The sequence below is a fragment of the Cnephaeus nilssonii genome (genome assembly GCF_951640355.1).
Source record: "Cnephaeus nilssonii genome assembly, chromosome: 2".
Taxonomy (NCBI): domain Eukaryota; kingdom Metazoa; phylum Chordata; class Mammalia; order Chiroptera; family Vespertilionidae; genus Cnephaeus; species Cnephaeus nilssonii.
In genome coordinates, this window is record NC_137073.1 from 7,382,585 (window position 1) to 7,399,297 (window position 16,713).

General features: G+C 43.5%; 1 protein-coding gene across 6 annotated transcripts in view; it reads left to right on the forward strand.

Moving 5' to 3' along the window:
• Positions 1-689: 689 nt before the first annotated feature.
• TNRC6A (trinucleotide repeat containing adaptor 6A) overlaps positions 690-16,713 on the forward strand; it is a 98,376-nt gene continuing 82,352 nt past the window's right edge. For 3 of the 6 annotated variants that reach the window (XM_079780349.1, XM_079780348.1, XM_079780350.1), the window contains exons 1-2: positions 691-865; positions 1,170-1,217. In XM_079780349.1, the coding sequence (XP_079636475.1) occupies positions 861-865; positions 1,170-1,217 (53 nt within the window). In that variant the 5' untranslated portion in view covers positions 691-860. Of the gene's footprint in view, positions 866-1,169; positions 1,218-16,713 lie in introns of all 6 variants that reach the window. The other 3 variants (XM_079780351.1, XM_079780352.1, XM_079780353.1) reach the window with 2 other exon arrangements.

The window sequence follows — 16,713 nt, forward strand, 5'->3', positions numbered from 1 at the left end:
CTGCCCCTCGCCACGCTGGGCTCTGTGGCCGTTTCCAGCGCCTCGCCACCCCCCTCCGTGCCAGGGCTTCATGTCTGAATGGACATCTGTAGGTACTGAGGAATGTTTTCCGGACAGGAACTCCGGCAAGTGCGAGGCCGAGGCCCCGGGGAAAAAACCTCCGGTACACCTGCCATGTCCCGGCCCGAGCGGGAGCGCGGGAGCGGAGGTTAGACAACCGGCTCAAGGTCACACTGAATCGCCGCCGCGCGAGCTCGTCAGGCTGCGGCAGGGGCAGAATTTGCGGTTTAGGAGATTTGTGTGCGTGTGTGTGCGTGTGCGTGCGTGTGTGTGTGTGTGTGTGTGCGTGTGAGAGAGAGAGAGAGAGAGAGAGAGAGAGAGAGAGAGAGAGAGAGAGAGAGAGAGAGAGATTCTGTGGGGGAGGGGCCGGCGCAGGAAAGGGAACCGGTGTCGCAGCAGCGGAGAGGCCTCCGTCACATCGGAACGGCGCGGCGACGCCGTCGGGCTCGGGACCCCGGCCCCGCGCTGTGCGGGGCGCCCGGGCGGCGGCAGGAGGGCCGGGCGGGGGGCAGCGCTCGCGCCCTGGCGGTTGCCACGGGCCTGGCCGGTGCGCGGGCCCAGTTGCTAGGTCGTCCATCTTGAGGCGGCTGGCGGGGCGCCCCGGAAGGGGTTGCGGAGCAGGGCATTCACTTCCGGCCTGGGGCCTGCGGCGGCGGTGGTAGCTGCGGCGGCGGCGGCAGCGGCGGGTCGGTGGAGAAAATGGCGCTGGCGCGGCTGCTCGGGCCTGTCCCCGCGGCGCTGCGCAGGGCTTGAGGCTCGCGGCCTCGCTCGCCCGCCCCACTCGCTCGTGCACTTTACACATGAGGTGAGCGGCGCTCGGCCTCCTCCGGCGGGGGAGCCGCGGGCGCTGCCGCAGGGCCCGCGACCGTAGGTGGCGGGGGGCCGAGCGCCCGAGCTGCGGGCCTGGGTGGGGGCGCGGGCTGCTCCGCTGCGGGCGCGGGCTGGGAGCGGGGCCGCGGGCCGGCGGGGGTCGCCGGCCGCCCCTGGGCGCCGAGGGCTGCAGCCCCGCAGCCGCCAGGCCCGCCCCTCCCCCACCGGCCGCGCCGCCGCCTCTGCGGCAGCGGCTCCGCTTCAGGCGCGTCCCTCTTTTCCTCTTTCTTTCTTTCCAGAGAATTGGAAGCTAAAGCGACCAAAGACGTAGAGAGGAATCTTAGCAGGTAAGACGGGCGCGCCGGCCGCCTCTCGCCCCTGCAGTCGTGGGCTCCCACTTTGCGCCTTTTTTGGGTCCGCAAGTTCCCTGTGTCATTTTCCTCGCACGCAGGGAGCACACTCGGCAGAGAGGCCGCCGCGTCCTGGATGCGGGCTTGCGGGGAGCTGCGTAATGACGCGTGTTTGCCTTTATTTGGGGAGCCAGCGAGAAGCAATTCTTGTAAACTTAGTTAAAGCATTCTCGCCCTTTTAGAATTTAATTAGGGGACTTGTGCATTAATTACTGTTGTAAGTGGTTGCAGGCATTGTGTGACTCATGATTGAGGCAGCCCTTAGGGCGTGCTGTCAAACTGTTTTGGCTTCCCCGTTATTACTTGGTAACTCAAATTGTTGCTTTTATAAAAAGATACTATGTGTTCGCATTTTTTTTTTTTTTCCCCAACACTGTAGTCAGGAGGGTTCTGTTGCGCTGGGAACGGTTTTGCCCTTGAACTTTACTAAGCAGAAACTGCGTTTTGTTTTCTTTCGAAACTACGATTCGTGTCTACGCTCTTTTATAGGCTGGTAAAATAATCTAAAATATGTTCCCAATACGTGGTTATCATTCTTACTGGGCTTGAGTGCTTTTGCACTGGTAACTGAAATCATCACCACAGAGGGAGTGTTTTCATTTTTTTTAAATGATGCCTTTATGTCATCAAGTTTATGGAATTGTTTACTTTTATTGAGCTGTAATTGCTTAAGCGTCAAAGCAATCAATGCACCATGCTTAAGTCTTTTTCAGTGTTCTGTCTTACAGTCTTTTCCTTTCCTATTCTCTGCTTTCTTTTGCATCATTTGGGACATTCAGAGAAACTTCCATATTAACCTAATAAGTGAACAGCTTTGTTTCACTTGAACAGAATAAAATAAAATTTCTCCTGTCTCAGGTCTTCGTGTGGTTTTTGCTTGAGGATTGTAATGTTTAGGTTTATGTTGAGGTTAACACACAACGCCAATTGCCTGACTGTTTTTTGCCATATAGAATCATTTCAAATTGCTGGTCTTTTGAGTTTTTGAGATATGAATCTGTTAAAGTGATCTTGAAAGATTCTGTTCAGTTGGTGAAAGGTAGGCATCATTGACTACCAAGGAAGAGATTTTCTGTTACTTAAAATAATGATGGAACCATTTAAAGGAAATTAAGCCTGACATCACTGACTTAACTGTTTGTTGGACATTTAAATAAGTTTTGTTGTCAAAAGCTATTAGGGAAATGTTAAAGATACAAAACAGGTGAAGTTTTTAAGGTGTAATTTCAGCAGCAGGAAGGAGCTTGGAGTTTGGGTCTATTTCTCCCTCCATTTTTGCTTTGTCAGGTAACTATCAGTATAATTCCTGTAGAGGTTTTCTGGGACTTAATTAAAAAGTGGTCTCTACCACAGATACAGTTTTCATATGTGATTACAGTCAGTTAGATAGAACTTGGATTCTCTGTATCAGTTAAGTATCAGAGTTTGAATCCTAACTCTACCACTTACAATATGACCTTGACTCTTGGCAATTCACTTAGCCTCTCTGTGCCTAATGTATAAAACGACAGGCTTGGGCCAGACAGTTGCTAAGGTCTGTAGGCCCTTGGGTTATATAAAAAGGAGTCAAGTGTTGTCCCTAGCCATGGAAAGCTTGTACAGTCTACTAGGAAGACTACAATAAGTCCATAAATAATTAATATAGGGTAGATGATGGTAGGGGTCCAGAGAAGACACCTCATTATGAATGAGCATCTTCAGTTGGTCAGAAGGGACAAAAAGGAAAATCGGAAGGAGGTTACAGGATAGTGTGTCCTGAGGACCATGAGAGGGGCACATTTCCTAGAGGGGAAAAGTGTTCTATGGAGGGAGAGATGTGAGTAGGAGGGCAAATGGTTCCTTTCACCTTTAGCTCTTGCTTCCTTTTTCCCAAATAGAGAGCATTTATGTATCTTTACCTATTTGTGCCCTCCCCAGGAAGAACAGGCATTGTTCACTTAGTAAACATTTCTTGAGCATCTTCTATGTTCCAAATGCAAGCCAAGGCCCTAGGGAGGAGAGGAATGAAAGTAGCTAAGTTTATTGAATTCTTATATCTGCCTGGTATACTTTCCTAAGGACTTTAAATGGACTCATCTGATTCTTGGAACATTCTAAGGTAGGTGCTCTTATTATCCCTGTTTTATAGATGAAGACTTAGAGGCACAAGAAGGTTAAGTAACTTTCAGGAGATCATGCTACTGGAAATTGGAGGAGCTGTCTGGCTTCAGACTATATTCTCTGATTAGAGACATGCTTTTTCACCTTGAAATATTTGAATATCTGGGGAGGCAGAAACCACAAATACATGCAATTCTTCTACATCGAAGTTTCTCAACCTGGGCACTGTTGATGTTTTGGATCAGATCATTTATTATTGTAATGTCTGCCCTATGCATTGTAGACTGTTCAGTATCTGCCAGTAACACTCTCCATGCAATTGTGACGATCAGAAATGTCTTCATATACTGCCAGAATCCCCCTTGGGGGCGGGGGGGCGGGGGGGGGGCGGGGGGGGGGGGGGCGGGGGGGGCGGGGGGTGCAAATTGTCCCAGTTGGAAACCACTGTTCTGGAGCTTTGTATTTTTTCTGAAGATAACCATGTTAATGTTAAATCTTTAAATGTTAAATTAATTTAAACATCTTTTAATACCATGGGAGTGTAAATCCCATTGTGTGGACCCCTGGCTTCTAGTATCTGAAATGTCAAATTCGTATTGCCAGAAATTCTCCTTTTCCTCTGCTAAGTTACAAGTTCTCAGGACCCTGTGCCAGGGCACCAGGTCAGTAAAATTGGCACAAGAGATAATTTTCGTTTGCCACCCTAGGTAAGCTGTCTTTCTCCACTGTTGGCCAGTAAAATTGTCTCTGTATGTTAGTATCATGGACACTGAAAAGGGAACTGATCACCATTGGAACTGAGCTTTAAATAATGGAATCGATTTTGAAAAGCAGAGAAAAGGGCTGTGTAAGAACAGCAGGGGTAAAGGCACACGATCCAGAAAGTACAGGGAATTTTGAAATGGCAGTGAGTAGTTCAATTGGCATAAAAAGGTGGGGCAGATGGAGAGGTTTTTGAATATCAGATTGAGGAGCTATTATATGTTTCAAAGTAGCAAGATGATAGAATGATAACTAGTGATCTAGGCAAAAGGTGATGCAGACCTGAATTGAAGTGATAGAAAAGGCGAGATAGAAAACGTCCCTGAGGAAGTGGAACCAGGGACGAGTTGTGAGAGGAGTCTAAGTGGCCCTTCATCCTGGGTGAATGGGAGATTCACCCAGCCTCCGAACAGAGTAGAGGTCAGAACAGAAATAGCAGTTAGGGGAAGGAAGATAAGTTATATTTTCTAGTTGTAAAAAAGTCTAACTCAACTGATTTAATTAAAAAATATTTTGGTGGCCAAAACCATGGAATTACTGAGTATTTAGAGCTGGACCATGACATTAAGTAGAGACCAGTCAGCATTCTGATCCCTTCATTTTACACAAGAGAAAGCTGTGGTTGAGACAGAGCCAAAAACTTAGTCAAGGTTATATTCCCTTAACAAGTGACAGGCCTTTTGACTCCCACTGTCCCTACAGCTGTGCAGTGTTCTATTCTACATTACACAGTAGAGAAAAAGATAGCTTTGGTCTCTGCTTTCTAAACATTTTAGAACAATTTTTCTCTATATTTTGGGCCCGTTCTAGCAAGGAATTTACCATAATGTAGGGCATATTGTCTAAAGCACCAGTGACATGCTTCATGTTACACTGTTTGTTTTTCTAAACCAACATTAAATACCATCATATAAGAGAAGTTGTTAACAACACTGTAGTACTGCATGATGTAGCATCTAAACTGAGACATTTGTATCTGAGGTGCTTTTGCCTGCCTGGGACAAATGCTGAATAAGAAAAGATGAGGAAGAACAGGCATAAACCAGGGCATTCGGTGTCCCTTAGGGAGCGTGGACCCTGCTCCTGCAATTCATCAACCTCTGTCTGGAAAAACAGTCATTTGATTTGGTTAAGCTTTTCTGTTGCTTTCTTGTGAAACAGTTTGTAGGCCAGCAGATTTATATTGATAGGTTTCTTTCTAGCTTACCCCAGCAGCTATATGGTAAGTCATTTGATAGAATAAATGAATCACAAACGAAGCTTATCTTTAAAATGTGTAACAACCTTTTGGAAATTTAAATATAAATGTCATGAAAAAATCCGAGTGCTGTTCTGTAATCTCTTGTGAATTTTGGCATCTGACGTCAGTCTGCAAGTATGAGTTAAAGTCTTTTACAGTTGTGTTTTATGACAGCCTCTGAAGGCTCGCCCATGTTTGCAAAGACTAAAGTTAGGTATGTGCTGTATGCATTCTGCTCAGACTGACTTATGATACACCTCTCACTCAAAATCGAAAAAATGTCCTCCCATTTGCAATTTAAAAAAATTTAACCCTAAGCAAAGAATCAAGAATGGTACAATGAACACCTGTGCTGTACCTCTCTCTAGATTTACCAAGTATAACTATTTGCCAAATTAGTTTTTTTGTGCCATGTCATCACTAAACAACTTTCATGTCCCAGAAACAAGGGCATTCTAGGTAAAAACAAAAAATTAGCACCACGCACAAGGAAGTTAACTTTGTTACTGTCTATTGGGTCCACATTCAGATGTTCTCTGTTGTTCCAACAACGTGTTTTTAAGTATGTTAAATATGAATTTAAGCCTCAATGCCTTAATCCGGGGCTGCATGTAGTTGCCTTGTCTGTAATTCCTTGCATCAGGAGCAGTTCCTTGTCCTTTTCTTCCCCTTTCATGACTGACATTTTGGAATATCCAGACTAGTCATGTTTGCAGACTTCAGTTGGGGTTTATCTGGTGGTTTCTGTGTGATTAGATTCAGTGAGACCTTTTGTGCAGGGCTATCACATAGATGATGTGTGTGTTCTCAGTGTATCGCCTGCCACCCTCCCATACACACCATTTTAAAGTAAATTAACACAGTTTACCCAGTATGCACTATGTTTACCTTATACTAACTCAGTTTCTTTTATTTTACAATGTGCCAGACAATTCATTTACTAGTAAACTGTCATCTAATTTAAATGCTGAAATTATAATAATTACAGGTCTTTGATCAGTTGTAATGATTGAGGCCTTGTTGAAGGGTTATTCTGAAGGGAGCTCCCTTTTGGACATCAGAGTTGCCTGTTTTCAGCTTTCACCGGTGACAAACTTACAACCCTGGTAAGAGAACGGAACATAGGGCCTGGACTTGTGATATGCATTCTTGAAAAGAATGCCCTATTGAAGTTAGGGTGGCATTGTGCCACCAGAACAGGGGTTCTCGTCCTGAATTCCAGAGAGACCAGATGGCAAAGGGTCATGGAGATTTTAAGATTCAAAAGAGAAAGTAACATTCCACTAAGGCAGTGGTTGGCAAACTCATTCGTCAACAGAGCCAAATATCAACAGTACAACGATTGAAATTTCTATTGAGGGCCAAATTTTTTAAACTTAAACTTCTTCTAACGCCACTTCTTCAAAATAGACTAGCCCAGGCCGTGGTATTTTGTGGAAGAGCCGCACTCAAGGGGCCAAAGAGCCGCATGTGGCTCGCTAGCCGCAGTTTTCGGACCACGCCACTAAGGCATAGTTTTTATTTTCAAAACAAACATAAAACTAATATAGTTTAGGTTTCTTATTAAGATAGTCTTATTTTTAAGTGATTTACATACTCTGTGAGTTGGCTATGAAGCAGAATCCTAGCATTTCTACTCTTGTAACTAGAGAAAAGCGTTTTGAATTTTCAGCAGTACTATAGTATGTTATATGACGATGACTCAGCTGACTTCCCAGCTCTAATGGAATGCTCAAAACAGATTGAAACCTGGTTTCGGAATTTGTACTTTGAACCTTTGAGATATTTTCTGCAAACAGTGATTGATTGGATTTGTATCATAAACAAGGTTAAATCAAGTCACTTATTTGCTGTTCTTCCTAGTGGTTTTAAGTTAGCTAACATTTATTAAGCAGCTTGCTGCAGTGATACTGAATACATTTATAATTTTGACATCTGTGTTTTGTTGACTTTGGGCCCTTCTTTTATTCTTTTGAAATTCCCCCTAAAAAATAGTGCTGGTGGTGCTTAAATATGCACTGATTTTAAATGTATTTTTAAGTGTTATTCACTCTTTGATAATTGGCCATACACAGGGTGTTAGAGAAGTTGGTTTACTAATATTCTGCTTGTGATTCCCTAGGTGTAATGTAAGGCATATAAGCGAGACTTTTTTTTTTAATATATTTTATTGATTTTAGAGAGGAAGGGAGAGGGAGAGTGTGATAGAAACATCAATGATGAGAGAGAATCATTGACCGGCTGCCTCATGCACTCCCCCTACTGGGGGATCAAGCCCGCAACCCAGGCATGTGCCCTTGGCCGGAATCGAACCTGGGACCTTTCAGTCCGCAGGCCAATGCTCTATCCACTGAGCCAAACCAGCTAGGGCAGTAAGCGAGACTCTTAACATGTCAGATAGAAAGGGACATAAAGTGTGCATTCTCCACTCTGCTGCAGGTTAGTCATCCTCAAGCGACAGTTCTAAGCCTGCTACTATTTCTTAGAAAGCTTTGCTTGCTCTCCTAGTGACTCGAATTTAAGTCCAAACTCTAAGTCTGTGCTCAGCTATCTGTTTAGCTTTATGCCCTGTACCTCTTGTTCTATCATCAACTCCTTTTTCTCTGAATGTTCCCTTCAGTTTCTCTCTCTCTTTTTTTTTAATAACAGCTTCATTGAGATAAAAATTAACCCTTTTAAATTATACACTTCAGTGGTTTTTAGTATATTCAGAATTATCACATTTCCCTAATTTCAGAACATTTTAATCATCCCTCCTCAGACCCTGGAACAAAAAAAAACCCTGTGCTCATTAGCATTCACTGCCCATTCACCCCTACCCCCAACCCCTGGCAACCACAAATTTATACTCTGTGCCTATGGATTTACCTACTGGGCATTTCATGTAAATGGAATCATACAATATGTGGCTTTTTATATCTTGCTTGTTTCACTTACCATACTTTCAGAGTTCATCCATATTGTAGTGTGTTGTCAGTACTTCATCTCTTTATGGGCAAAAGATATTTCATTGTATAGCTGTAATACATTTTATTTATCCATTCGTTCATCAGTTGATGGACATTAGGGTTGTTTTCATTTTTGGCCTATCTACACTAATAAAAGAGAAAGATGCAAATTGACCATACCTTCGTGACGCACACCAGCCAATCAGGAGTGAGTATGCAAATTAACTCAACAAAGATGACAGGTTAATTTGCATATGCAGGCACCGAGGGCGGGGTGGGACGCTTGCGTCGTCAGGCATTCCACACCGCCCCAGCCGCTCTGGGCCTCTGGGCAGCGTGGGAAGGCGGAAAGGCAGCTCCGGGCCCAGATCAAAGGCGGTGCCGGCAGCCAGGGAAAGGAAGGCCCATTCTTGCACGAATCTTCGTGCATCAGGCTTCTAGTTATAAATAATGGTGCTAAGAGCATTTGTGTGTGTTTGTGTGGACATATGTTTTCAGCATGTGGTAATTCTGTGTTTAACTTATTATTTTTTAAAATATATCTTTATTGATTTCAGAGAGGAAGGGATAGGGAGAGAGAGATGGAAACATTAATGATGAGAGAGAATTGGCTGCCTCCCACATGCCCCCTACTGGGGATCAAGCCTGCAACCCAGGCATGTGCCCTTGACCCGAATCGAACTCGGGACCCTTTAGTCCGGAGCCAAACCACCTGGGGCTGTGTTTAACTTTTTGAGGAATTTTCAGACTCTTTCCAAAGCAGATGCACCATTGTACATTCCCACCAGCCATGTATGACTATTCCATTCTCCACTTTCTCACCAACACTTGTTATTGTTCTTTTTTATTGTAGTCATTTTAGTGGATTTGAAGTGGCATCTCATTGTGATTTTGATTTGCATTTCTCTAATGACTAATGATGATCATCTTTTTATGTGCTTATTAGCCACTGTGTATCTGGTTTGGAGAAATGGCTATTCAAATGTGCCCATTTTTAAGTTTGGTTATATTTTTACTGAATTGTAAGAATTTATTCTAAATACAAATCCTTTTTTAGAAAAGTGTTTTATAAATATTTTCTCCCATTATGTGGGTTGCCTTTTCACTTTTTCTTGATGTCCCTTGAAGCACAAAAGTTGGTACATCTAGTTTACCATCTTAACCATTTTTTGAGTGCACATTTCAGTGGTATCAAGCACATTCACAATGTTGTGCAACTATCACCACCATACATCTCCACAATCTTTCATCTTGCAAAATTCTCCCCTCCCCTCAACCCTTGGCAACCGTTATTCTACTTTCTGTCTATAAATTTGTTCCACATACTGCATATAAGTGGAATCACAATGTTTGTCCTTTTGGGACTGGCTTATTTCACTTAGCATAATATCCTCAAGGCTCATCCACATGGTAGCACATCAGACAGTTGATTTGTGTGTGTTGATCCTGTATTCTGCATCTGTGCTGAACTCCTTTATTGTTCCCAATAGAGTGTGTGTGTTCCTTAGAACTTTTTATATATACTAGAGGCCCAGTCCCCTCAGCCCGGCCTGCACCCTCTTGCAGTCCGGGAGCCTGCAGGGGATGTCTGACTGACAGCTTCGGCCCACTCCCCGTGGGGCAGTCGGACATCCTTAGTACTGCCACGGAGGCAGGAGAGGCTCCCGCCACCGCTGCTGCGCTCACCAGCCGTGAGCCTGGCTCAGGGCTTCTGGCTGAGCTGCGCTCCCCCTGTGGGAGCGCACTGACCACCAGGGAGCAGCTCCTGCATTGAGCCTCTGCCCCCTGGTGGTCAGTGCACGTCATAGCGACCGACCGGTCGTTCTGCCATTTGGTTAATTTGCATAGTAGCCTTTTATTATATAGGATGGTGATGTCATTTGTGAATAGAGATAGTTTTCTAACTTCCTTTCTGATCTTGGTGCCCTTTGTTTATTTTCCTTGCCCAATTTTTCTGATTAGAAGCTACATATAGTACAGTGTTGAATGGAAGTGGCAAAAGCAGACATCTTTGTCTTATTTCTAATTGAGAGGAGAAGCACTTGGTCTTAAAAATAAATGTGATGTGAGCTGTGAGCTTTGGGTACGTGCCCTTTGTTAAGAAAGTTTCCCTCTAGCCCTGGCCGGGTAGATCAGTTGGTTGGAGCGTCCTTCCGTACACCAAAAGGTTGTGGGTTCTATCCCGACGTTTCTCTCACAGATTTCTCTTTCTTCCCCACTCCGTCCTCTCTTCCCTCTCCCCAATTCCCCTCTCCTTTCCCCTTTTTCCCCCTCTTCTCCTTTGCCCCTCTCCCTCTTTTTCTCTAAAATCAATAAACATATCCTCGGATGAGGATAAAAAGAAAAGTTTTCTTCTATTCCTGCTTTGAGTGTTTTTATCTTGTCATGAAAGGGTGTTGGATTTTGTCTCTCTTGTCTGTTGAGATCATCATGTACTGTTTTCCTTCATTCTATTAATATGTTGTACCAGTATTACATTGGGTGATTTTCATGTTATATCAACCTTGCATTTCTGGGGTAAATCCCACTTGGGCATGGTATAGCGTCCTCTATATGTTGCTAGATTTGATTTATTAGTTTTCATTAAGGATCTTTGTGTTCGTATGCACAAGGTTATTGATTTGTAGTTGTGATCTTTGTCTTCTTATGGTACTTGGTATCTGGTTTGGAATCTGGAATCTGGGGTCTTGAGCTATTGGTTTGGTGTCTACCACATTCTGCTATAATAATTAATTTTATATATTGAGTTCCATTTTTTTCTCTAAAAATTTTCAGCTTTTAAAGATATGATTAACAAGTAAAATCAATTCCATTTTCTCCTCCCCCCACCCCCTGCAGTTAGTGCACTGCTCTTGTGTGTCATGTTTTTGTTTTTGTTTTTAGTTGAGAAATATTTGACGTCTAACTTATTATAAGTTTAAGGTGTACAACGTGGTGATTTGATATATTTAAGTAGTCCAATATAATTGCCACCAAATCATTAGCTAACACCTCTAGCATGTCCATAGTTTTTGTGTGGCGAGAACATTGAAGATCTAGTCTTTTTGCAACTTTGAAATATATACTCTAGTACTGTCTGTAATCACTATTCTGTGCATTAGATCTCCAGAACTTATTCCTCTTCTGGTTGTAAGTTGTAAGTCAGTTCCCTCACCTCCTGGTAACCATCTGTTTCTATAAGTTCATCTTTTATATATTTCACATATAAGTGATATCATACAGTATTTGTCTTTCTCTGTCTGGCTTACTTAGCATAATGCTCTTAAGGTCCATCCATTTTACCACATATGACAGAATTTCCTTTGTTCTCATGATAAAATAGTATTACATTGTGTGTGTGTGTGTGTGTGTGTGTGTGTGTGTGTGTGTGTGTATTACATCTTCTTCATCCATTGACACACACTTAGGTTATTTCCATATGTTGGCAATCGAATAATGCTGCAATAAACATGGGAGTGCAGATATCTTTTTTTTTTTTTTTTTGTTAATTCTCACCCGAGGATATTTTCTCCCCACTGATTTTTAGAGAGGAAGGGAGGGAGAGGGAGAGAGAGAGAAACATCCTTGTGAGAGAGCCACATTGATTGGTGCCTCCTGCATGCCCCTGGTTGGCTGGGGATGGAACCTGCAAAACTATGTGCCCTTCACTGAGACCCTTTGGTTCAGGGGAGTAGGGGTGGGGTGTGGGGGAGTGGAGATCTAACTATTGAGCCATACAGGCCAGGGCTGCAGATATCTTTTTGATATTCTGTTTTCATTTCTTTTGGATATATATCCAGTAGTGGGTTTGCTGGGTCATTGGTAGTTGTCTCTTAAAATGTTTGAGGACTGTTCATATTGTTTTCCATAGCAGATGAACCAATTTACATTCCCACCAACCGTGCACAAGGGTTCCCTTTTTTCCCGTGTCCTCTTGAACACTTCTGACCTTGTCTTCTTGATGATAGCTGCTTTAAGAAGTGGCAGTTCTATTTTCTACTGTATGTTCTCCCTTCTTTGGTAGCAGCCTTAGCCTGGTGTACTGTTTTGTATTTGGTATCTTGTAGTTATTAACATTTAGTGTACGCTTATTATTTGCATCTGTTAAGCACTTGGTCTGCATTACCTAATTTAATCTTTACAACAACCCTTTGAGGGAGATACAGTTTGAAACCGCTCATAAATGAGGAGATGATGACTTTAGAGAAAATAAACAATTCACTTACAGCAGGCAGTGGAGTTGCGAGTTAAGCCCACTTCTCTTTGTCATTGGAGTCAGAGCTGTGAATAGCATGCTATGGTAAAGGGAAATGCTTGTTTTTCAATAGTGCATTGGACTTATACTGGTCCTTAAAGAAGTAGAATGTGGTGGAAGTAAGAGTGAAGAGTGTATGTTCAGTGGTGGTGATGGGGCTAGCGAGTTAGTACAAGCAAAGAAGCAGGAATTGACATTTATTGGAGTGCCCAGTGCTGGGGAGCACAATGCAAGTAGAACTGGTTTTTGTTCCCAGAGCTGCAATTAGTCTTATTTGGAAGAGTGAGATTAACATCTGAAATAATTAGAAAATGAGCATTGTTTAATTAGAGGTCAAGGGTGAGGTTTGTATGAGTTGGAGAGTAACTAGTAATTAAGATAAACCTCAAAAGAGGAATAGAATCGAGGAGGGTAATTTAGAAAACCGGATTTTGGGGTCAGCCTTAGCACTGCCTTGTACCATACAACTCACTTAGCCTTTCTGATTCTTAGTTTCTTTAACTGTCAAATGGGAATAACATCAGTACTGTGTTTCAGAGTTGTGGGTTCAAAATGGATAATATCTAATATATCTTTTGTAAACTATAGAATACTTCTGTTATTATGGGGGTAATTTCTAATCTCACCAATTGTCCCCAACCTGAGCTTTTTATTTTAAAACTAGAGGCCCAGCGCGTGATTGAAATCATGCGAGGAGGCGCCCCGGGGGGTCCGGAACCCGCGCCTGACCCACGTAGCGCCGGCCGCTGCGTTGTGTGCGCTGGGGTGGGGGCAGGCGCTCCTGTGTGTTGTGTGTCTGCTCCGGCCCAGCCCCAGCCCCAGCCCCAGCCCCAGCCCCAGCCTCAGCCCCAGCCTCTCCGTGTGTTGTGTCTCCATTTTGGCCCGCCCCCAGCCCTAGCCTCCGCGGCACGCAGTCCCCTCCCGCCCATCTGCGTGCGCAGCTCCTCCTGAGTGGTCGTGATGCCTGGCTAATTAGCATATTCTCTGTTTAGTCCTAGAGAAATTTTGTAAGAATAGAGCAAAGAATTCCTGAATACCCTTCACCTCTATTCCTCAACTATTAACAACCACATCTGCTTTTTCATTCTCTCATTAGATTTTTTAAATTGATTTTTAGAGAGGGAAAGGGAGAAGGATAGAGACACAGAAAACATTAATCCATCAGTTGCCCCCTGCATTGAGCCAAAACTGAGTAACACTGGCCAGGCTATTCTTGTACATTTTGCCAATTAAAATCAGTAAATAAAAGTGGTATATCATTATAGCTTTAATTTGCCTAGATTAGAAAGAAAACCTAGCAAGTTAACTTAAAAATTGAATTAGGTTTATACTAGCAAACACAAGTTCGGTTCAATAGTAGAAAAATCTGTTGATACAATCTTATATAATAAAAGCCTAATATGCTAAGTGTCCAGTCATCTGTTCAACCAATCAAAGCATAATATGCTAATGATATGCTAAGGACACTCAACCACTCTCTATGATGTGCACTGACCACCAGGGGCAGACAGTCGACTGGTTGATCAGTCGCTGTGAGGTGCACTGACCACCAGGGGGCAGATTCTCCGACCGGTAGGTTAGCTTGCTGCTGGGGTCTGGCTGATCCAGACTGAGCAAGACGGCCGGACCCACACTGGAGCCCTCTTGCGGTCCCTCCCCGGCTGGCCAACCTCCTGCATCCCTCCCCAGCCCCGATCGTGCACTGGTGGGGTCCCTCAGCCTGGCCTGCACCCTCTCACAATCTGGGACCCCTCCGGGGATGTTGGAGAGCCGGTTTCGGCCCGATCCCGCAGGCCAGGCTGAGGAATCCCACTGGTGCACGAAGTCGTGCACCAGGTCTCTAGTTAATTATATCAGCAATCAAAAGTCAAAAACCATATGACCGCTATGATTTATACAGTGAGATCTCCCTTCCTCTGGTTCCCAATCCATCTCTTTGCTTTTGCTCCCTCTGCCACAATTACTATGAGTACATATCCTTTCTTTTTACACAAATGGTAGCGTGCTGTGGACTCTGTCATGCACCTTGCATTTTTCCTGATGAGTTGTCTTTTTTAAGAAGGACATTTTTGCTCATTTCTGATAGCTTTCTAGATACCTTCTATTTCTCTCGTTTAAAAATTGAACTATTTGAATTCCTCAAATGTGGGACCTCACAGCTTAGCTATTCACTAGTTGTGGTCTAATTGTTTCTCCCACACTACTCCCCCACAAACATTCACAAAAATAAAAGTACTGGAATTGCTGTGTTAAAGACTACCAGTGCCTTCTCCCTCTTGTCAAAGCCAGTGGCTGTTCAGTCTTTGTCTTTGATTCTTTTGCTGTTCTTGCCCCTGATCACACCCCACCATGCCTCTTGGAACTTGAATACTTTGTACATTCGTTGTGTGTTACTATTACAGATGCCCCTGATTCCCCCCCACCCCCACCCCCTTTGCCAAACTATCCCCCCACCTTCACCACACTGTCATCTTTGTCCATGGGGTATGCAAATACTTTAGCTAAACTATTCACCTTCCTTTATCCAGTCCCCAACCCCCCTCCCCTCTGACATTTGTCAGTCTGTTCCATGTATCCATGCTGGTTCTATCTTGTTCGTCAGTTTATTTTGTTCATTAGATTCCACATATTAATGGGATCATACAGGATTTGTCTTTCTCTGACTGGCTTATTTAGCTTAGCACAATACTCTCAAGGTCCCTCCATGCTGTCGCAAAAGGTAAGAAGAGCTGCTTCTTCTCTTTTACAACCATGTAGTATTCCATTGTGTAAATGTACCATAGCTTTTTTTGTTGTTGTTGATCTTCACTTGAGGATATTTTTCCATTGTGAGGGCTGGAGGGATCGAGGGAGGAAGGGAAACTGGTAGCCTCCTGCATGCACTCTGACCAGGGGTGGAGAGTGAACCCACAACCCAAGTGTGTGCCCTTGACCAGGAATCAAACCCTCGACCCTTCAATGTGCAGACTTATGCTCCAGCCACTGGGCAATACTGGCCAGAGCTACCACAGCTTTTTTATCCATTCATCTACTGATGGACACTTGGGCTGTTTCCAGATCATGGATATTATAAATAATGCTGCTATGAACATAGAGGTGCATATGTTCTTTCTGATTGGTGTTTGAGGATTCTTAGGATATATACCCAAGAGTGGGATCACTGGGTCAAAAGACAGTTCCATTTTTAACTCCATACCATTTTCCACAGTGGCTGCACCAGTCTGCTTTTCCACCAGCAGTGCACGAGGGTTCCCTTTTCTCCACATCCTCACTAGCACTTGTTGATTTGTTGATAGTAGCCATTCTGACAGGTGTGAGGTGATATCTCATTGTAGTTTTAATTTGCATCTCTCTGATGATTAGTGACCTTGAGCATGTTTTCATATGTTTATTGGCCTGTTGTGTGTCCTCTTTGGAGAAGTGTCTATTCAGGTCTTTTGCCCAATTTTTTAATTGGATCATTTGTCTTTCTTGTGTTGAGTTGTATTAGTTTCTTTTATATTTTAGAGATTATTTATCAGATGAATCACTGAGGAATATGTTCTCCCATACAGTGGGTTTCCTTTTCAGTTTGTTGGTTTCTTTTGCTGTGCAGAAGCTTTTTATTTTGTAGTTCCCTTTGTTTATTTTCTCCTTAGTCCCTTGCCCTTGGATACATATTGGCAAAAGTATTGCTCCCGAGAGATGTCTGGGATTTTACTGACTATGTTTTCTTCTAGGGTTTCTATGGTTTTGTGACTTACATTTAAGTCTTTTATACATTTTGAGTTTATTCTTGTGTATGGTGTAAGTTGGTGTTCTGGTTTCTTTTCTTTCTTTCTTTTTTGCATGTACCTGTCCAATTTTCCTAGCACCATTTATTGCATAGACTTTTTACTCCATTGCATGATCTTGCCTCCTTTGTCAAATATTAATTGACCATAAAGGTGTGGGTTGATTTCTGGGCTTTCTGTTGTATTCCATTGATCTATATGCCTGTTCTTGTGCCAGTACTAGGCTGTTTTTATTACAGTGGCCTTGTTAGTATATTTTGATATCCGGTATTGTGATCCCTCCAACTTTTTTCTTTCTCAAGATTGCTGAGACTATTTGGGGTCTTTTTTTGTTCCTTATAAATTTTTGGGATATTTGTTCTAGATCAGTGAAGCA